This window comes from Protobothrops mucrosquamatus, unplaced genomic scaffold, assembly GCF_001527695.2.
Source record: "Protobothrops mucrosquamatus isolate PMUCROS unplaced genomic scaffold, P.Mucros_1.0 scaffold225, whole genome shotgun sequence".
Lineage (NCBI taxonomy): Eukaryota > Metazoa > Chordata > Lepidosauria > Squamata > Viperidae > Protobothrops > Protobothrops mucrosquamatus.
In genome coordinates this window covers 532,065-555,260 of record NW_015386576.1, presented here as the reverse complement: position 1 = coordinate 555,260, position 23,196 = coordinate 532,065, and the positions used below count along the sequence as shown (strand labels likewise).

Here is a 23,196-nt window from a genome sequence, read left to right as displayed (position 1 = left end):
TCTAGCTTTTTAGGTGAAGAGCATAACCACCAGAAAAATCTGCTTAGTACAAAAAATCTTGGTTTCATGTGACAAAACATATGGAAAAGCAACAGAGGAAGCTTCAGAGACATAGTTGTCGCTCCCTGATACATCCAATCCAGAATAATATAGAATGGGTAAGAGCCCCAAGATCAAGGGCAGCTGCTAGATTGTGGAATTGCAAAGCATGCAACGACATTTCTAATGTAGGAGAAGATGGCAGTCTTTGAGTGGAAGGCCATGAAGAATTGGTGTTCAGGTATGAAAGCTGCAGAAGGGCATCCTGAGATTATGATGGGGATGAAAGTGATACCTTAAGAACTTGTTTGTTACAGATTTGCTTAATGAAATAATCAAGGTACTTGGCCAAGAAGAAAATGAGGCTGAGGCATGGAACATATTGTTTTTGGCATTGCAATATTGGAGGCTGCTCTGGACAATAGGTGGGTAGTCAAGTGGGACTTCAGAAAGCTTGAAGACTTGCAGTGCCATGCCCAGTCTTGAAAGAACAATAGCTAATAAATGGACCAAGAAGATAGGGAAACTGAGAGGAGGAAAATAGTCATATCAGACTGGAGAAGATTTTTACAGTAGATAACACATATAAATTTCTCCTTCTGAAATCAATAAGATTCAAGGAAGACTAGAGAAAGTGTTGAATCCAGCAATGGTGATGCTGCTAAAATTGAAAATGAAGGGAACTGGTGGAATTAAATACCCACATTATACAGAGGCTTGAGCGGGAGTGGAGGACAGTGTCCTGAGAGGCCCTTTATCTCTTTCTCTTTGCTTCTTTTTGTCCTAAATGGAACTGTGTAGGTCTTTTAGCAGATGTAGGCTATTTTTTTCATGGTTTTCCTAATGCCAGTGTTAAAATTACAAAGTCTAGAGGGTCCTCAACAAGAAAAATGGATCTTAAATGCCTTCAAGACTAGGTGTGGTAGAGACCAGAAAGTAGTGAGATATGGTAGAAACTCTGCATTAAGACAGAGATTATGATAGCTTCAGAATGTGATGTCCTAAGAATTTCCCCCCAAAAAATGGCTCAGTGCCAAGAAGAGCAATTACACTTAAGACTATTCTGAAAATACCCAGCTGCATTTATAAATGAGTGTGTCTACTGCATAGCCTTAACCAAGTCCCAAAGGGCAAAGATTGTGTCCATCCAAGGGAGAAACTTTGCTATCACAATGCTGGCACTGGTAGAATGGGGACATCAACAGCCTTGTGTCCAAGGCCAGAAAGTATATGAATGGTGTTGATATATATCCTATATAGGCAAATGAACAAAAGGTAAATTAAAATTAAAATCAAGAGAAAAGGGTGACAAAGTACAAATACTAGAAGTAACATGAGGTCTAAGCATACACCTATTATTTGTGTGATGGTAGAAAGCAAGCTAGAATTTGAGCAGCAGCTGCATACAACTGCTGCTATGCACAGGGTAGGATTCCTGCTAATAAATTTGGTTAATTGTAAAACATTATGAAGCATTCTGGGCAGGCACTTAGTTCATGAATCACCAAGGTCATCATAAAAAAACAAAGGTTCATAATAGGGTTGATGGGAAAAAATAACTTTCAAAGCTTCGTCTGCAATCAAATAACAATTTTTTTTCTTGAACGTCACACATTGTGAGGCAAGTAATGTCTATCGCACACAGTAGTTCTCTCCTGCTCGGGTTTTGCAGTAAGCCTGGCATCTGTTTCATGATAGTTGTCCTCTAAACTATTTTCACCCTTATTTATGTACTGCTTCACAGCCATGGAACAACTCCTTTCCAGAGAGAAGAAAGAGATGAGATTATTAGACAGCTATCCTACAATATGACATCTAACTGAAGAAGAGAAATTAGCTTTCCTTGAATATCTGACCTTGGTAGTGTCCAGATACAACTGTCTTTACTGCAGATTAATGCTTCTTCTTGGAATAAAATCAGTAGGCAAGGTTACCCAAGAGGGAACTGCCAAATTATGTCAGAAACTGGGTAAGTTCCTCCCATCCAGTAGCACCAAATAAACCCACAGGTTGAGAAATAAGATCTGGAAACATCAAACTATTCAACTGTTCTTTTTAAATATATTATTCCAAAAGGAGGAAACCATGGAGCAGAACACAAAAAGTTAACTTCAGGATTCAGACTTCCTGGTTTAAAGGTTTCTAAGCTGTCATACATGACTCCTTGGGAGGTTGTACATAGATATGAGGGAGATTTCAAATTTGGGGGAACTTAAATAGGCAACACATTATGGAGTTATTATTTAGTCATTATGTCACACTTACCAAGACACGATCAAATGCAGATGGGGTCCCACCACGCTGCACATGACCAAGCACAGTTACACGAGTGTCAAAGCCGAGGCGTTTGACAACCAGCTGATTAAAAAGAGGGGAGGAAAGGATGATGCATTTTACATTCTTGCATTCCCTACCAATACAATGCCCTCCCCCTAAACAAAATCAGAGACTGCTATAGATCAAGAGCTTCTACAAGAGAATCTATATTAAAGCTGCCCAAGTTGAGTTTCTCAACTTTGTATAGAGTTAAGGGCTGAAAAAAAATAAAAGAAACACATAATCTATGCAACTATTTTCAGAATTTAGAAGAACCTAAAACAATATTTTTCTCCCTTTGTTTTCAATGTCTGGTTCTAACCTATTAATTTGTCTCTTACCTCCTTCACATAGTTAGAGGTGATGGCCTTCCCATTGCTGTCTATGGCACCTTCAGCAATTATGATTATATTTAGTCGGGATCCTCTGCTTCGGGCCTGTCCAGATAAAAATATAAGAAACCAAACAACTGATGGACTCCAGGGCAAGAGACTTTCACAATCCTAATATTAGCACCCTGAGTTTTTAATCACACAGAAACATAGTACCCTACATGTAGAAAAAATGGAGACAAAGCTGACCACGCTTAACTGGTCCTGAATTTCTGACACCATAAACCTCAAATCTGGAAGATTTCATCTCTCATCCTTCTTTCAACAATTTTGTTTATGTTGGGCAGCTTGTAGTAACTGTGCACAGTATTCAAATCCAAGCAAGTAAGCATGCCTCAGAATCTATTTAGGCAAATTCTTTATCTGTCAGCTGTTCCTTAAAAAAGTTAGCTTTTTCTAGGGTGCATTGTAAGCCATATTAGCTCAGGGAATACATATTTGAATTAAAATAGTATTAAAAACCCCTAACATTCTGGAGAAATCTGGAATTCTGGAGAACACTGGAAGGTTTCTCCTTGAGGTCATGCAATACCTTTTCTGGACCATGCCATTCCAGGGACAGGTTTGGCAATTTCCAGAAATACTCCTTCACATGTTCAAGGTGTTCTGGCTTCAAAACAGGCTTGTTACTTCTGGAAAATATTGGATTAGCCCTGGAATGGCAAGATATCAAAAAGGGAATAGAATGTTCCAGAATACTTCAGAACATTATATTCTCAAATCTATGAATTTTGCACATCCCTATAAATATCAAGTGTTTTTTAAGTAAACTAGGGCAGATCTTTTCTATTGTTTATCAGCATATTCTGCCTTTTTTTTTAAAAAAAAATGCCCAAATCTTTACAATCATATCTTATTTTTATAGGGGTTGTAGTAGCACAATGGTTAGAATGCAATATTGTAGGCTAACTCTGCCCACAGCTAGGATTTCAATCCTGACTGACTCAAAGTTGACTCAGCCTTCCATCCTTCTGAGGATGGTAAAATGAGGACCCAGATTGTTGGGGGAAATATACTAACATTTGTAAACTGCTCAAAGAATACTGTAAGCACTATGGAAAGGTATATAAATTTAAGTCCTATTGCTATTGCTATTATTTCTTAAAGAATGTCTCTAGGTCTCACGGGAGGGGAGTCCACAGGCACTTTTTAAATAATGCTAGCCACTGATACTTTGCAATAAGACAGCAGCCAGATTTTATATAAAAATAATCTTTTTTTTAAGCCAGGTTGCACAATGATACTTATAAAGGTATTTGTAGGAAAAGTGAATTCCACAAGCATTGTCTAGCATGAGCTAGCTTTATTTAGTTGAATTACTAATTCTTACCTCACCAAGCCGTTCACACATAAAATCCTCCCAGCCATCCTCAGGGGGTGATTCGGGAATGAAAAGCCAGTCAGCTCCAGAAGCCAGCGCTGAAACTAATGCTAAGTATCTGGAAAAGGAGAATAGTATCATCTTGTGAATGGCAGCTTTGATGTTTATTAAAGTGAAAGAAATGGTCCTGAAGACTGAATGGAGGGAGCTGGGGGGAGGGAGGATTTCATAATGCATAAAGGGGGGTGTTTTTTAGATTAGCCCTCCCCAGCTAGGAAATTGTTAATTTTTTTCCCAGTTCAACAAGTAAACAACTCTTACCCACAGTGCCTGCCCATCACTTCCAGCACAAATGTTCTCTGGTGACTGTAAAACAAAATTAGAAAGTAAAAGCTTATCACCCAATGCTATCTTAGGTGAAGATATAAGTGCCTTACAATAATAAGTTGCTTTTATAAAATGAAGGGGGGGGGGAAACAGAGGAAATTAAGCAAAATAAAGTGCTCAGTTTACAGAGAATAAGGAAGCAGCTTCATTAAAACTAGCCACACCTTTTGTGCTTGTGACAATGACAGTGAAGAAAAGATATAAGAAATCTTGTGTTCACCTCTGGGCTGTTGTAGTGATGGCATCAATCACTTCCATGATGCGGTGCAAGGCAGAATCAGTACCAATGGTCATGTCAGTGCCACAAAAATCATTGTCAATGGAGCCCACAAGGCCCACAATATTTAAGTGACGGTATGTCTGAGATATTTCCTCAGTGATTTTTCCTATATAGAAAATGAACAAAGGGTTGTGAGTCTTAAGAATATCTCAAATGAACTGTTTCCAAACACAATTAAACAAAAATTATCCTACATCAAAGTAAATGGAGGTTATTTCAATTAAAATCAGGTTATTCTTTTATTGCATTTAAATGGTATTCTGATAAACTGTAAATTATATTCTTTGTCTTGATTAACAGTTTGCCTGCAAAAACAGGACAGATATGTCATATCTATATAAAAGCACTGATTTCACTAAGTTTGTGTTTCATTGGAACTGAAGGCTGATTTTTATTTCTTTTATTTTTATTTCCATTATATGTTTCATGTTACAAAAATGCATAAAGAGCGGCAACTGACTATTAAAAAGATTCAGCAAAAGATTCAATGGTGTTAAAAGTGAGGATTTTTTAAAAAAAAACAATCATAAAATCATAGGTCTGGAAGGGATTCTGGAATTCACCTAGCCCGGGATAAAATCCAGAATTACAGCATTTCAGACAGTTTGTAAAGGAATTTAGAGTGGACTTTGGGAAAAGGTGAAAGAATTGCTAAGGAGGATAGGGGGAACAAACCATTAAGGAGGGACTTGAAGAAGTTACTCACAGTTTAGACACTGAAGCAAGCAATGGAAAGAAACTCAAAATAATCCTGCTTTGATGCTGTTTGGCATAAAATAGTTTTCTATTTGACCCTACAACAGTAAAGTAAACTCATAGAATGTTTTTTGATGATCCACTTTGAACAGGTAACTTAGATGGTCTTCTAGCTGCTTAAACATCCCAGTGAAGAAGAATCTGCTACTTCCTGACACAATCTGTTCTATTGTTGAACAGCTATTATCATAGAAATGTTTTCCATATAACCAATTGAAATCTTACTTCTTATAATTCGAACCAGTTTGTTTCCCTGTTACAGAACTACTCTGAAAAATTTGGCCATTCTTCTTTATGATAGCTCTCCAGATAATACAATATCTCCTCACAAAATTTTCCCAGGTTAAACATAGTTAAAATGTCCCACCATTCATAATTTCTTTTTTCCTCTAGGTCCCTTGTCATCTTGGTTGTTAATTTCTGGGAGGGTCCAGTTGGTCACCATTTAAAATATTATGCCCAAAATTGGAAGTACCAAAGCAGAACAAAGAAGAACAATGATTCTTTTTGATCTTGACTCTAGAGATCTGTTGATGTAGCTTAGGATTACACATGTATCATTTCTGTATCACACAGTTGGCTCTCATTCAGCTTATGATCTAAGACATCTAGAACTCTCTTTTCTGCATGTGCTGCAACCCAGTATGATCTTCCCCAACCCTGCAATTCTAAATCATATCTCTGATTTTTCCTACTGAAATTGATGATTTTTCATTGTCCTGTTGAAAGTGAACTAAGTAACTAAGTACGGTCCATGGGGTCACAAAGAGTCGGACACAACTTAATGACCGGACAACAAAATAAATACATGTGTTGATACTATCTTGCATCCTTAGAAGCATTATTTGGTTACAGTCTTTTGGCTCTCAACATCCAAGGTGATTTTCAGAGTGAATTATATGAAATGCAGGCAGCAGCCTGGCACCAATAGTACGATGTTAGAGGAGGTTTATACTTACCTTCTTCGACCAGTTCTTCCAAAAGACCACCCCACTCTGAGCGGAAGATATTTGCACCAGTCAGGCTGCCATCGCCTCCAATGACGCACAAGTTAGTGATGCCATGCTGTACAAGGTTGTAGGCAGCCTGAAGGCGACCCTCCCGTGTGGTGAAAGCTTTGCAGCGGGCACTGCCAATGATAGTGCCTCCCTTTAAACAGAAAAGAAAGCCTAATTATGAATTAAAAAATTAGATGACTGCAGAAATTAATAGGAAAAAATGGTATTGAAAGTGTATGAGTTCCAATGGTAAACTAATATTGGTGTTTTCTAAACAGGAACACAGAAGAAACAAAAAGGCTATGTGGCTCTAGATTTAAATAAGTTTAAGTTGGTATATGTTTTTGTTTCGAAAGCACACACCCCTGAACTTACAAAAAGAATACATACAATTTTTTCATTTTTCTATTTTCTAACATTGTGAAGCATCAATTGCCAGGATTGGTGATACTGTGCAATCACTCACAAGATACCATTTTTAACATACCAATACATTGCAGAACTGACTGGAAAATATGCTAAATTCTGGAGGAAGTTATTTGTTTCTCTATTATATCCCAAGCAGATGGCTTTCAGAATGATAACAGGAAGTTACTACAGTGATATGTGACACTGAGCAATACCAGCTCTGGTAGTTTTGAATAATCAAACTAGGAATCAAGGGTTATTAAATTAGCATTTGACCGTTTCTGTTTAGCCCATCACAGACACCTCTTAATTAACCCAATTTTCTGTTGCTATGCCTGAAGAACTTAGCGGATTCTGCTGCTGCTGCTGCCTGGTATTGGGAACATAACTATAATCGAACAATCATCTTCTGAACACCTGCCCCCTCAGCTCAGGATAAGGATAACTCCTTTGAAGGTTGACATAATAAATTTACATCTACCGATTTGAAGCTTTCGACTATTACTTGTAACACAAATAAGGGCTAAACCCACAAAAAAAATATGGATTTAATTAGTTACAATGCTAATAAACTGAAGAGAAATATGGTGAGGTCAGGAGTAGAAGAGCATGTTGCTAGAAAGATTATTATTTTTTTAAATTGGACTGCTATCAAAACCAGTTAAAGCGTGCAAATCAAACTTGTTTAACTGCTAAATGACTTCTTTTAGAGAAGATTTGGGGATAATTTATATGGCACATGAAAGAAAACATGGCATAGACATGGCAGCCTTGCTCAAGCCTGTATTTATTAGTAGCAGAAGCTACATCAGCAGTAAAGGAAGACAAAGAGAGACCCATCCTATAGAAACATGCAACACCAGAATGTTACCTGACAGAAAGGAAACACACCAGTCAAACTGGGAAAGGTTCTAAGAAGAAGGAAAAATACAATACTTTTGTAAGTGAGGTGGGTGGGTCTAATTCAAAGACATTCTGACAGTCAGGTCCATCTAAGAAGCAATTCTAATACAATCCAATCCTTAACTCCTGCAGATGTAGTTAATTTTTTTAAATAAAAAAGTCATCTCACAATGTTCACCAAAACCAACCTTTCCATTTTTCAATGACAAACACAAATTTAGGGTAATGTCGCCAGGACAGCAATTTCTAAGTTGACCTTGTTTAGAAGTATTGAGGCTGCAATTCCAAGAATTCCCAATCATCCACAAGTCTCACTAGAAGCTACTCTGGAAGGTGTTAGAGGATTACCAAAGTGAGAATGGGGACATGGGTCATTAACCTGCACTATTTAAACACCTATGTTAAGTGTGTGGCTGCAGGGGGCAGGGATCTAATTAAAAAAACCTGTAAGACCTATTATATAACTTCCTTGGCTTAATCTAAAAAAAAGTGAAAATGTAGCAGCAGTTCATAAAATTGAAGAACTGTATCATACAGCAATTTACAGTACATGAAAAATCATTTATCATTTAGGGTTGTTTGAAGGGATAGATAAAAAAATAATATTATCCCTTTATATTATTATCTCAAAATTGCTCTTGCTATGCAACAAGCTCAATCTTTCCCAAAAGTGGGACAAAGGGAAAATCATAATGAACAAAATAAACAAATAAACATGCAAGAGAATCAGAACAATCCCATAGGTTGCTCTGAGAGTTGGATGAGGAGAAGCTAGGTATCACATGTGCTCAGGAGATCCAGATTGGTGGGATATATCAGACAGGAAAGACATGAAACAACCAAATAGAAAATTTATCTGACTGGATTCCTTCCTCATATCTCAGTGGAAGACACTCCCTAGATTTCCCTAGGAAAATAATCTTTCCTATTTAAGTTGCAGTAAAGTTTACATGAATAATTTCAATGAGAAAGAAGCCCTGCAAGACTCAATTCATTACCAAGATCTTTCCAGATAGCAAAATTGGACAAGCTCTCTATCTGGGTTCTTGAAGAGCTATTAGCCTGGACCAACGTTACCAGTGTAGAATAATTTTACAGCCATGGTCACATATAGAAGTAAATTTAAGGTTTCTAATTTAATAAGGTGGTGGGATTCAGCTGGTTTGCACCACTTTGGCAGAACCGGTAGCTAATTTTTTGTTGCCCAGGCCCAGAACGGACTTCCAGAAGCAGCATCCACACAGAGAACCAGTTGTTCACATATTTGAATCCCAACACTGTATAATATGAACATATGGCATATCAGTGCCTGCAGTTCTTTTGCTCATTAGTTTCATAAATAGAAAAATGAGATAGTTTTCCATTAAATGTGAATCATGGGTCTTGGAGAGGGATGTTGTCTAACAAATCAGGACTGTAAATCAGCTTTAAACTGCTTTTTGGCTTAGAATTTCTGTCTTTTGCTGTTAACAAATTCATTAATTCCCTATTTCAACATAAAGGTGAGCTCTTTTTTGTTTCCCAGATGTGACTGTATGAATAAAAGGACTGTGCATAATAGTATCTTAGTCATGCCATAATAATCAAGCCATGATTCCTGGTTCACAATTATGGGCATTGCTAGCTAATAGAAGGTAGTTGTTCATCTCTTGCCACCCAAAAGCAAAGAGTGACAATAGAGCAGGGAGGCAAGGAATGTTGCGAGTCCCGTCCCCTAAGGAGATACATCTGGCGGGATCCAGAAGAAGGGCCTTCTCCATGGTGGTTCCTCTTTCTGGAATATCATCTCTCCAAAAATTAGACTGGCCCCCACTCTAACACTCTTTCGGAAGGTGCTGAAAAAGTGGTTCTGCCAACAGGCCTGGGGAACCCGGAGCGGGATGGAGTCCATTAAATGACTAGTATGAATGTGTGTTGTCGCCGGGGTGTGTACGTTATTTTATTATTTTTATTATTATTATTTTTACTTCTTTTATGTGGTATTTTTATATCTGTGTAAGCTGCCCTGAATCGCCATATGCGAGTAGGCAACAATATAAATTTTCTAAATAAATAAAATATTCCAATGCTTAGCAGCATACAAGGTTTAGTACTCCACAATTTAATTGTCTGAGCCATAACTGTTTCTCCCGTACTGAATTCATATAAAGTATTATAGATTCTATCTTGAATAGGTTCCTATTTCTTCCTAATAACAGGGACGCTTTGAAAATAAAACTGACTCACGTCTTATTCAGTAAAATTTGAAGAAGCACTGCTATTAAGGCAAAGGAAGGCATAAGAGAGTCAAGGCAGCTCATAGTCATCTGACTGATAAGCACTGAGTCCTGGTACAACAGATAGGAAGACTGAGTCCACTGACTACGGTATGTTCTAGTACAGTTCTATTTTCAGTTCTTCCTGAAAATGGGAATCAATTATTACCCCAAACTCAGAAATTTACACTTAATTCAAATTACTCAGAGAGTTAAGACAAAGCTGTGTACCATGAAAGGCTTAGATATGAATATAAGACCATCTAATTACAGAGTAAGAAGTCAGGCAAGATTAGCCTTACCAACTGAATAATATTGGACACACTGAGCCAATCTGCTTGCTTAATATTTTCTCCTCCTTCCACTAATCCCTCGTAACCCTAAGAAGAAAAAAAGAAAGTTTTGTAAAATACCATAATTGTACTACTAAGAAAACTTTATTAAAGTTCATTTGCAACACAGAGAATTATCTACATATTCCAATATCCTTGGCCTTACCCTTTTGTTTAAATTTACTGCAGGTTGCTACAAGAAGCCAAATTTAAAGCAGGACATATTTGCTCCACCATAAATTCCATTTAACTGTTTTTCATAAAATTGTAACCATGCAAAAGACTGACACGTGGAGGAAAGATCTTGAACTAAAACATTATAAAAATATAATAAATACATATTATCAAGAACATATCCAATGCAATATAGCAAAATTGGCCCAATGTAGTAATGTAGCATCTTGACTGCTGGAAGCTAATGTTTTTACAGTACCACAGCAGAATTGGGAGGATAGTTGAACTGTGAAAAAAATCATGGAAAAATTGTCTGGAAATAAAAGCAGCTAAGCAAACAGGTAGCCTGTTATCATAAATAAGGAATGTGTGGCCTAGTTAATATGTTATTTGGCCCTGATTTGATCAGCATTTTTGAGGGCCATATGTTCCTTATCAGTTTACTGTAGTTATATTTACGGTAGTTTGAATCTTGCCTCTGCCAAAACCTCAACAATTTACATTAAATACAGAATTTATTCTGCATTTGTATTTATCAGTTATCAAAAGGGTGAAAACATTTAACTTGTCAATGATGTTCCTCAACCATTTCTTAACTCTTAGATTTTCCTAAATTTCCTAAGATTATATTGCTAGGTCTGTTAGAATTAATCAATTTCTGCACCACTGTAAAAATATTTGTACTAGCACTTCCGTTTTCAAATCCTCTGATCCTTTTGCTTTCCCAGAAGCAATTTAAAAGAACTATTTCTATAAACACTTACACAACACAGGGGAAAAATATTTTGATAATAAATAAAAAATGTGAACCTCATATATCAGGAACACTTTAGCTCCAACATATATTCCCATGCGTGTTACAGCTCGAACAGCAGCATTCATACCTGGAAAAATGGAATACAAGTTAAATTATGACCCAGGTCATAATGCAGTATTCTGCACCCTAGCTAGTTTGTAAAATACTACCCTTCCCAAAACTAGCATTCTCCAAATGTTGCTGTTAGAATTCTCGGAAATAAGGTCAAGTCCCAGAAGACAAAAAGCATTGTAAAAACATTCCTGCTTTTTTTTTTTTTTTGCTAGATGCTATACAGGGAATTTGCACTTCACTGAAACTGAACAGAGGCAGAGTACAATTTTCCACATACAAGGAATATATCTCACTGAATACCCTTGCCCTTCTGAATAAGCAGTGAAAGAATTGCCTTCTTGTGCATGTACAGGGTAGCACTTTATTGTCTTGTGTTAGTGATGGGTTAAAATTCCTTGGGAAGAAAACTTTATGCACAAAAAAATAAAGTTTAAAAAGTAGCTGGTAAAGGAATAAAACAGTACACATGAAATCCCATAGAAATTCCACAGCATGTGTCCCTTATAAGTAAAATATTTATTTTTGCTAATCAGTTTTATTTATGCTTAGCTGCTAAACAAAAATGCCAAAAATGTTTGCTTCTTCCATTTGGGAGAATATGAAGGAAAAGAGAAAAGAAACTCTAAAAGAAACTCACAATAAAGTTAAGAGAAACAGATCCAACTTTCATTTAAAAAAACAAACAAAAAAAAACCAAATCTGTCATTACTAACAGAGAAATTTTTTCTCCCATCCATTCCATCTGCAGAGTTATTAACCAGAACAAAAGCAACAATATTTAGTGTAGGTGGAAGAAATACAATGATGAAAAAGATACAATTTGCAACTCAGATACCATTAATATTGGACCTAACCATTACGTAAGTGAAATTGAGATGCATAACATAATATCAAAGAATATCACATGCTATTTTTTAAATCATCAGCATAACAATGAAACTTGCTGTGCCCAAACTGAGCACCAGATTATTTTAATTTTAGGGTAAATTGTATTGATTTTTTAAAACTTCTCTAGTGTCTTATGAAGTTTCTGCCTGAGAGAAAAAGTAACATCCTATAGTCTAGGTTAGAGCATAACATTTATTTTTACTGAGTTACAAGCTGTATCACTGTGCTTTGAATAGATCTGCTATTTAGCTCTTTACTATTGAATGTTTGCCTAAAAGATTTTAAAGTAAAAATATTTTATATTTTTCTTTTTCTTTAATAAAATTTAATTTTGTTTAAAAAAATGAAACATGCTGTCTTTTTATTAGGACTAGCAGATTTGGGCTGTAAAAATCAGTACAACCACTAATGGCAGCAAAGCCTTCAAGTTTCTTGTATCTCTTGCTGCCATCTCAAGATATATTTAATCCAGACCTGGCAGCCTTACTTTTATGAGAGCTCCAAATGCATCAAATGTATTACTAGAAAAAGCTTGGCTATTCAGGGAAGATTCTTACTGCTTTTATGATGCTGGGTAGAGCCAATGTACCATGAAATGGCTCAAAGTTATATGATGAATAAATGACTGTGATTTATTACGAAATTTTAATTTATTACATTATGCAATTATAAAAAAGTTTGATATTGTTTCAATTTCTGACACTGATACCACATAATTCAGTTGTGCTGATTATGTTTTACCTTGGGCAGAGAAATGAAGCTCTTGCCTTTTCCCCTCTGTGCTGGGCTAAGACACACAGACACAAACACACATGGGTTGTGCTGACTTCTTGCAGGTCCCCAGGAGGAGCCTCCATCCGTCTTCTCCTCCCTGGAATTCCTTCAGGTTGGAACTTTCTAAAATGGAATATCCTCATATTCACTACACCCTAATTTATGTGAAAGGAAAGTCTTATGAAAGCAGGAAACTGAAATGGGCAAGTCCTCTAAAAGGATTGTTTTCCTTAATAAAATAACTACTGCAGGATGTAGATTGTTCCTTTTATTCACATTTCAATACTGATTCTTACTTGGCCTTGACTTAAAAATATTTTCCTTTTATACATATTTTGATACTGGCATGGCTTATTTTTATTTACTTAAAAATTTATGTAGCCACTCAACTTGTAACAAGCTCTGGTTGGCTCTCAATCAAAAATTAAAACAACATAAAATACTGTTATGACTAATAAAGGAGAATATTTGTAGCTCAGGGTTGCAATGAGGGATCCTTGGTGCTCTCTAAGCTTGGTTGTTTTCTTGCGAATGTTTCATTACTCAAACTAGGTAACATTGTCACTGCTAGCAAGAAAACAACCAAGCTCAGGGGGCACCAAGGACCCCTCACTTTTGTTAATGACTTTCAAGTAAATGTTGGCTCCTGGCAATTATATAGCTAGGGCCACACAGGGGTTTTGGGGGCAATATGTTTGGAAATGGCTTGTCACTTTCATCTTCTAAGACAGTGGTTCTCAACCTTTTTTATGCTGCGACCCCCAGCCGGTCGTAAGTCGAGGACTAAACCAGTCGTAAGTCAAGGACTAAACCGGTCGTAAGTCGAGGACTACCCAACCGGTCGTAAGTCAAGGACTTTCCCTGCCCGGGAGCGCCGCACATGCGTGGTTCCGCCCCCTGCGCCGGCCGAGGCGTAGCTGGCAAGCGGCAGAGACGGAGCAGGCCGACTACCAGCTGGCCCAGCTCAAGGGAGGTAAGGCGCCCGCCGGAAAAGGGGAAAAAAATGGTGGACAGCCTTGCTTGGCGACCCCCGTGAAATGGTCGATCGACCCCAAATGGGGTCGCGACCCATAGGTTGAGAACTGCTGTTCTAAGATAATTTTCAGTTTCTCAGTCTAGAATGAAGAAAGTATGACTGGCCAAAGTCAACCTATCGGCTTTCATGCTAATGTGAGAACTAGAATTCAGATCTCCCAATGGTAATCCAGCACTGTTAACTACATAGGATTTTTATTACAAAGAATTTTTCTATATGCAAAAAAACCCCCCAAACCACCCAATTTATCTGTTTTCCATTAAAACAAACCCATCAGATTCTAACTGTTTGTGGAAAACCATCCAATTATTCTATATAAGTGGGTAGTTAAGTCCACTGCTTTATAATCCAACCAAATAATAATTTTAGCAGAGATTCATCCAACAGCAATGATAGGAAACACTATTTGTAATGCAGGTACAAATTGCTTTGTCTTTGATCTCGGTGCCAGTGCCCTTAGGTTAACATTCTTATGTTCTCCATATATAGCATGTAACCAAGCATCCCTTGGCTGGTGAATCATGTTAATACTGAGGTTTATGAATGGATCAAATCCTAGATACCTAACCAACTTGTCACATTGGCTATATCTTGTTACATTGTTAAGTATGATGTCAAAATAGCAAGCAAACATAAAGCAATATTATTAAAAAGCATTCTGCTTATGCAGTTGTCATAAGGACTGCCCTAGATCCTCTAAAGCCGGGGTAAGCTGGCTCAGGAATTCTGGGAATTGAAGTCTACGAGTCATAAAAGAGCCAAGGTTGACTACCCCTGCTCTAAAGTATATTTAAATGTATACATTACTGTATGCCATTGAATTTTTTCCTAGTTTTTCTTCTACAATGACAATTTAACTACTTAGAAGCTCTTACACAAAACTATAATCAATGGTTGAGTACCAGTATTATGTAGGCTAAGTTTTGTTTAACAATGGTATGTGGAAAAACAACATTTTTGTTTCAATAGTTTTAATTACTACTGGAACTAATTTTTTTAAAAAATAGAGTAAGCCACTTTAAAATCTTTAATGAAATGCAGAAAGAAAGGAATATACAGACATTTATTCATTGATAGCTATAAAACATTTGATTCATCACATCTAAGACCACAGGAGTAGGCTGCTCTAAAAGATTCACCAAAGTTTTGAATGTGAATCAACATATTTTTTGTTTCTTTTGGCCAAACCACATTTTCTTATCCTTTGCACGAAATTCAGAAGCCAGCTGAATCCAAAAGGAAAGAAAAAAATGTATTGGCAAGTAGGTCACATACCAGCTACTCTAATCAACTATAGTAGATTAGGCTTAATTTGCAGCATTATTCAGAGCCAAAATAACAATTAATCTAAAGCTAATTTATAGAATTCCCTAAACTCCAATTATAAAATAAATGAATCCAATGTAGCCTTAATTTTATATAGGAATTAGTTTAATGATTTACTTTATCTCATTCAACACTCTTTCAAAGAATCGTGTGATCAGACATTTAGAGGAGCTAAGACTGCCAAAGACATGCTCAGCTGTTTTTCAGAGATATTGAAAATTAACTCTGAACTCTGCTCTGCCATTTCTTCTGCCTGGAATGGCCACTTACAACTGCCTACCTGCTGCTTCTGTATTTTACTTTGTTACAATGAAGATCAAGCTCACGTGGATAGATTGTGAGTGTCACGTTCTGTTCTCTTTGCATTTCTGCATTGCTTCTGAAATTATTTGGCTATATGGCAAGATATAGTGGAGCTGGTGACTATTAGGTCATCATGTTGTCCTCTACTTGATCATAAGGGAATTAAATCACAGATTTCCTGATTATACCCAGCTCTTTTTCTTTTCTACTGCCAAAAAAAGAATAGAAAATTTCAACATTCAGGACACAGTGAAGGCTTAGTTGTGAATGTATAAACTGTAACTCAATTCAGGCAAGACTGAGGAAATAGGCTGTTCTAGATAGAGTGAAATACTTGGATCTAGGATTGAAATCTAATAGCCTTCTGAAACCAGCAATGTTCCAGTCAGATTTGGTGACTAGGGGTACATGTAAGTAATTCTGATGCTGCATCATTTGCATTTCTTTCTAAAGTAGGTACAGTAGCTATTACTTCAATCCCTTTCTAGATCAGTGGTTCTCAACCTTTTTAATGCCACGACCCCCAACCGGTCGTAAGTCGAGGACTAAACCGGTCGTAAGTCGAGGACTAAACCGGTCGTAAGTCGAGGACTAAACCGGTCGTAAGTCGAGGACTACCCAACCGGTCGTAGGTCAAGGACTTTCCGTGCCCGGGAGCGCCGCGCATGCGTGGTTCCGCCCCCTGCGCTGGCCGAGGCGTAGCTGGCAAGCGGCAGAGATGGAGCAGGCCGACCACCAGCTGGCCCAGCTCAAGGGAGGTAAGGCACCTGCCAGAAAAGGGGGAAAAATGGCGGACAGCCTTGCTTGGCGACCCCCGTGAAATGGTCGATCGACCCCAAATGAGGTCGCGACCCATAGGTTGAGAACCGCTGTTCTAGATAGAACACTGAATACAGATGGGATTTTATTTCAACATTTGAAGGGCTGAAATATTGTTGGCCAGCCAAAGATGGTCTGGGGTCAAGATAACTGAAACATTACCTCCTTTTATTCAATCTTGAATTGAAGATAAGGGTACACAGTTTTTCACAAGATCATATTTGATCTTTGACTCCTGTGTCAGGAAAAGGAGCAGAACCAAGGGAAAGAAGTGGAAGTGACTGAGATGAAAATATTAAATTAAAATTTTATTTAAATCAGAGTTAAAAATTACTCCCAAGACTTAATACTTTCCCTTGTTGTTTGATTGCAAATTATAAACCAACAGCAACCTCTTGAGTGGCATTCTAGTTTTGAGGAGCTGCACATTGCCTTAGTACCTTAATTTGTGCATATCTGGTTCAAAAAACCCCATGTATCTCCCACAATGAAAATCAGGTATGTTGGTGGTAGACAGAACTAAAGTGGTGAACCAGTTGTGGAGCTCCCCCTAAGAGAATTAGACAAGTCCATTATTTGCCCATTTAAAGTAAGCTGTTTTATTCTATGTAACATTGTGTTCGATTTAAAATGTAGTCACATCCACTGCTTAATCTTACTACTTGTAAAAATCTACTTCTGTACAAACTATTTTATATAAAATGAATATATTAAAATAACCAAACAATAAAAGTATACAATGGGAGTGGAAGATGATTTGGAAAAAAAACTTGCTACTTTATCTTCTCAAGAATCTGCTACAAACTCCACTGGAATAGACAGAATTACAGATATAATTCATAGTTAAAATACCTATTGTTTGAAGGGCAACATATATTTTATACCATATAAATAAAAGATAGTGCAACCTATGGTTAGAATTCTGTCCTCAACTGGTTAATGTTAGGCAACTTCCTCTGAAGTAGGTTGCTGTTTCTAGCTCCATAGCTGGTTGTCTTTAACACTAGAACATTTCCATGTGATATGGAAAAAAATGTCAACAACAGAGATTAGGAACCATGTCATAGAAATGGAAAAGAGATTTCATCCAGCAATAATTCTGAGGTTGTAGAAAGGAGCCTTAAGGAGAGAGGAACCAAGGGAGGCAACAGTTACTTTAAAAAAGCAGCTAAGCTGGATTCTTTTCCATTTCTACTCCTCACTATGATTGATCTATGGCATGGGTGTCAAACTCGCCGTGTCATGTGACGTGTCACAACTTTTTTTGCATTGCTGGAGCTGGGGTGGGCGCAGCATCCATATGATGCAACTGGCCCGTAGGCTGGCAGTTTGACACCCCTGACCTATGGGAAGAATCTTAGAAGTTTGTTCACCGATTTTAAAATAATTAATGTGTTTTATTTACAATTTTGGTAAAACTTTGATTTTACTCATTTTAGTGATATTTGGATAGAATGGACAAAATTGTAGTTTGGATTTCATCCCAAATATTTGGACAAGATATTGCTCTCTCTCCCTGAAAGTAATATGAATCACAGACATTTAGCTTCAAAAGACACCTCTTACCCAGTTAGTTAACAAAACTGAGATTTTACATTGTTTAAAAAGCCTGTGCTACATACAAGTTTGGCTTGTTACCCTGAAAGAATAAATAAAAAGATTAAGCTGCTATAATTCATAGAAGTACCCTGTAGACAAAATCTATTGTAACTTTTCATTCTAAATTTGTCAGATTGTCTCATTATAACTGAGAAGAAAGATTACATTGTAGAAAACAAGGGCAAAGTAAAGGTTATATAAGGGTGACAGCTGTTATGGAATAAAACACACATTATGAACACCCATCAAATTCCATTTTTCTAAGACTCATTTGAGAAAGAGACAAGATCCAGGAATGACAGTTCATTACAACTAAACTGATTCTGCCATTACTGTAGATTTATATCAATTTTCTATATTACACTGTTGATTTAAACTAGTAGCACTGATATGATGAAAATACAATATATAGAGTTGGAAATTTGAAGGGGGGTTGGTTATTTTTAACACACACTAAAAGTTTTGAATTAAAATTTTACAATAAAACATCATTAAACATTATTGATTAATTCATCTAATAGCCAGCATTCCAACTGAGTATGCAATCTTATTTTCAATTTTTCTTGACCTGTGTGAGTTTTTAGTCATAACAAGTATATTATTTTAATGATTGCAAGCAAAAAATCAATAATACTTTCTGAATTTCCCTTTTCGCTAAAGACATTAAAGCATATGTCACAGATTCTTCACTAGAATCAAAGGCATTCTGTCCCCCGAAGGACTAAGGGTACTGATCTAGAAATAACAGCTACTTGTCTAATCAATTTCCATAACAGTCAAGACAGGACTACAATATGTATTAGACAAGACCCTGACATATTTATGAGAAAAAAATCCTTAGTCAAAATACTGAACACAAATGCAGCTTTAGTGTTCACATAATCAGCTTTAACTATTAACCATTACCCTAACTTTTAAAAATATTCAGGAAGATCTAATTCAAGCCCCCTAAATCCTGTGATAGATCAAATGCAGTCAATGGGAAATGAAAGAACTTGCATTGACATATCCCAGTTGCCTGGTGAGGTGACCTGCTTCAAGAAAAAATCCTTGTATCAAGAATTTGATGTTATGAAATGGTTGCAAGAAAACAACCAAGCTCGGGGAGCACCAAAGACCCCCGTTTACAATATTTATATTTCAGAAATCAGCATGCAAAACACATACATCTCTGTACAATAAGCCTTTTTCCAATTCTGCATCCCCCAAAAGATGGCTTTACTGGTTATCCTCTCACATCTTATGCCTAGTATAGAAGCAAATGATGCAATTTTGTCTTTTCACGTTCAAAGTACTCTTCATGAACATTTTTTGCAACCTTACTATGTTAGGACTGCATTATTAAGCAGACATCGGGGAAATGAAGAATGACAAAAAATTTAACGGACCGATGCTTTGATTAAAATGCAACGCAGTGATATGTGATTGCAAAACTCGTGACAAAAAAGGAGTCATCCACATCTTTTTGCTATCACCCTAGTCCTCGTCTAGATTTTTGCAGCTCAGTTCCGCAAGCCCTAAAAATGTGGATAGAGGGACAGGGAAATTTCCTTGGCTCATCATGGAGGAAATGCTCTCCTGCGAATGTGCAGAGCTGCCTGCCATGTGCGTCAAACAAGCAGAGTCGTCACAGCTCTTGCCACGGAGCCCGTTCCAAAGGGGAATCTCTTAGCCCGTCAGGTCTGAACATTGCACCGCTAACCTCCGCCTCACCCACGATGAGGGCAGATGCGGCAGAGAGCAGCGCCCTCCGCCAACCTCCGGGGCGCCCTTATGCGAGCACCTATGTAAAAGCCGTGGAGGCGGAGCAGGAACTCCCTGGCGAAGGAGATTTCTGCAACAGGCCCTTAAGGCAGACTTGCTTTAGGGCAGGGGTAGGGAACCTTGGCTCTTTTATGACTCCTGGACTTCAACTCCCAGAATTCCTGAGCCAGCACAGCTGGCTCAGGAATTCTGGGAGTTGAAGTCCAGGAGTCATAAAAGAGCCAAGGTTGCCTACCCCTGCTTTAGGGTTTTCGACTCTTAACCTCCATAGGGCAGAGGCTCTACTGCTCAAGCCTAGTTAGCAGGCTCGCTTGTGCTCGGCTCTAACCCTGCTCATTTGCACGTTGCATCTGGTAGCACGTGACTCGCACACCCCCAGTTGGCGTTTTTTGAGCCGGCTCGACTGGAGGAAAGCCGGGGGTCGGTGCGACTGACCTTGTGCGTCGCCGCCGCTGGTGAGCACAGCCAACGCTAGACCGGCGCCCGCCATGCGTAGCTTCTCTAGGTCCAGCCCCGTTGAGCTTAGATCGGTTCCCGCCATTTTCCCAGCTTTATCCGGGGTGCAAAAATCTAAAGATAATCACGGGCAACAGCGGCGTTCCAGGAATCGCGGCTTCAAGAAGCTCCGCCTCTCGACTGGCCTTCGTCCTGGAGGAGGGGCTACCTGGCCAGCGCAGGCGCTGTGGTGGAAACGTAATCACTGTCAATTTGTCTGCCTCAGGTATTGTTTTGCACCGAGCTGCAACTGGTGAAATTGGTTGATCGTAGTGATCAGCAGGCTCCTACTGGGATTTGCTCCCTAAATGACTTTAATTCAGGTGCGATGGAGAAGACGTGGAATCTCAAGTTCTTCCAAGAATGGCCCTGAAATGCTTGCTATTTGTACACCCATCTAAGTTGCTTTTCACTTCTCTCCTTAACATTGCCCATTACATTTCTTTTCCTAGTCCTATCCACTGACATCATACACTCAAGTTTGTGAGTTTGCTGTTTATTGCAGCAGGGTTGTTTATTGTGGTGTTTATAATGATCAAGGTTGATTGGTTCTTTAATACTAGACCTCCTCTTGACTAGCACCCAGAATTTAACAAGAGAAATATGTAGTTGAACTAATTAGGAAGACTGACCAAACAGCACCAGTTCAATTGGAGCAACACAAAAATCAGCCATGCTACCACCCACTATGTTCATGAGTTTATCGCAGTCTGGCATACCACAAGCAATTCCATCAACAGACACATTGATCTACAACCAGCCTATAAACCCCTCAGAATCCAGCACAGCCAGCCAGAGACAGCACAGACCCTCAACCAACCCACACAAACCCCACCCCCCAACCAGTACCACATCTCCCAATGACCCTTACCTGAAATAACCTCCTCATCACAAGACTCACTGATGACTCACACCTGATCCCTCACAAGATAGTTACAAAACCCTCACTTGACACACCCACACCTGACCCATCACAAGACAACTGACCTATTGGCCACATGAAGCTCTTATAAACAGAAGAGCACTGACACCCCTTAAACTCTGCAAAGATGTTACCTAGCCTGGTAACAGAATGTTTGGAAACTACAAGCTTGGAGAATGAACCTTCACCCTCATCCTACACCCAAGCTACAGATATTCACCATTATTGCAAAATTCAATATTCAAAGAAGTGATAACCCACATACCAAATCCCTCACAGTTATATTTGACTTCAAGAAAGGAAACATCTCAAAATTGAGAAAGACCAGTGAAAAAGAAAATCAAAAGGGCAAACTCACTCCAGGAAGATTTGGCAGTTTTTACAACCAATATATTCCTGAAATTAGGAAAATGGCTGGAAAGTCCAAGAAGAGGTCTGTATAATAATTGCAAACTTCTCAATAAGCTTAAAAGTCATGGAATAAAAGAGCAGGTCCTTTATGGATGAGCAACTGGCTAAAGAACAGAAAACAAAGAATAGAAATTAAATTGACATTTCTCATAATATAGGAATGCAACTAGGCGGTCCCCTGGGGTTCTGTCCTGATGCTGTAGTGGTGTTGTTTTAACATATTTATAAGGGGTCAGGCATGACTAGTTGAATAGTCAAATTTGCTAAATTGTGACTTGTTCAGAGTAGTAAAATGGAAAGAGCCTCAAAGAGATATTTGCACATTAGAAAATAGGCATCAAAATGACAGATATCATTCATTGTGAACAAGTGAAGCATGATGGGCATTGGTGTCAAATATCCTAAGTGATTACACAAACCACTGGACTCAGAGCTAGCAGTAAGTGATGAGGAAATACACTGGAATAAAAATAAATAATTCATCAATGAAGATGTTCGCCATGTGAAACTTTTGGAAATTGCCTGTTAACCATTTAAAGCTATTGGAGACCTTCAGAATGATGAGTCTGAAAAATATTCATTAACCTACAGATTCATTATCTACAAAAAACAACCCAATAAAAATTGCTTATGGTGAATCTCTTCCGACTGTTTTGGTTCTTTTCCGTTATCTTGAAGGACTTACAATAAGGAAAAACATGTGGGCCTGTTTTGTGCAGACACAATTACAGAATTAGAATCTAATTTACTTTGGGGGAAGCTATGCAGTCCTTTTACCAGGGGTTTATGCTGTCTTCACAATATCTACTGCTACTTTTTCCACTTCTGAGCATTTTCTACTTCTGCTAAAGCTCTCCAGCAGTCCATTTCATCAGTCTCAATTCCTTGGTAAACCAAAGTGGTGCTTGAAATCCACTGGAGGGAAGAGTGTGTTTAAAAGTGATATTAAATGTTAGGCTATTTCTGTATACTACAAAACAGTCAGCTTCAACAACACTCTTGACTTTTGATTGGTGTTTAGCCTACTCACGTGCACTAGTTTTAAAGATAGAAGCCCAGTTAGTCCCTGCTCACCTTGCCTCTCAGGATGTTAGCCACAGTTGCTAGCAAAACATCAAGAAATACATTGCCTAGACCACGGTCATTAAACTCTGAAGCTCAGCACTGCCCAAAAAGTTTACTTTAGCACAAAGAAAATGCTGTTCCCAAAGGAAGGACAGTAAAGAAGTAAAATAAAACATACATTGCATATATATAGTACACAACAAAGTCAGAAGTTAGCACATTCCTTATGCTGATAGCAGACTTCTAACAATCCCTGACAATATAAGTACATTCCTTGAGCTCCCTTTATGATAGTCCCTTGATTTTTTTAATCATCTTCCCTAAATTATGGCCTTCTTGGCTAAGCAGTCTTTCACATCTTT

The 23,196-nt window shown here is 38.0% G+C and overlaps 1 protein-coding gene across 1 annotated transcript in view; it reads right to left on the bottom strand.

Annotated features, from left to right (window-relative positions):
• PFKL (phosphofructokinase, liver type) overlaps positions 1-20,541 on the bottom strand; it is a 36,049-nt gene extending 15,508 nt beyond the window's left edge. The window contains exons 1-9 of the mRNA XM_015814135.2: positions 20,377-20,541; positions 11,372-11,445; positions 10,358-10,435; positions 6,451-6,640; positions 4,676-4,841; positions 4,390-4,434; positions 4,078-4,186; positions 2,697-2,792; positions 2,305-2,397 (exon numbers count right to left, since the gene is read on the bottom strand). Of these exons, the coding sequence (XP_015669621.1) occupies positions 2,305-2,397; positions 2,697-2,792; positions 4,078-4,186; positions 4,390-4,434; positions 4,676-4,841; positions 6,451-6,640; positions 10,358-10,435; positions 11,372-11,445; positions 20,377-20,482 (957 nt within the window). The 5' untranslated portion in view covers positions 20,483-20,541. The remainder of the gene's footprint in view (positions 1-2,304; positions 2,398-2,696; positions 2,793-4,077; positions 4,187-4,389; positions 4,435-4,675; positions 4,842-6,450; positions 6,641-10,357; positions 10,436-11,371; positions 11,446-20,376) is intronic.
• Positions 20,542-23,196: the final 2,655 nt, after the last annotated feature.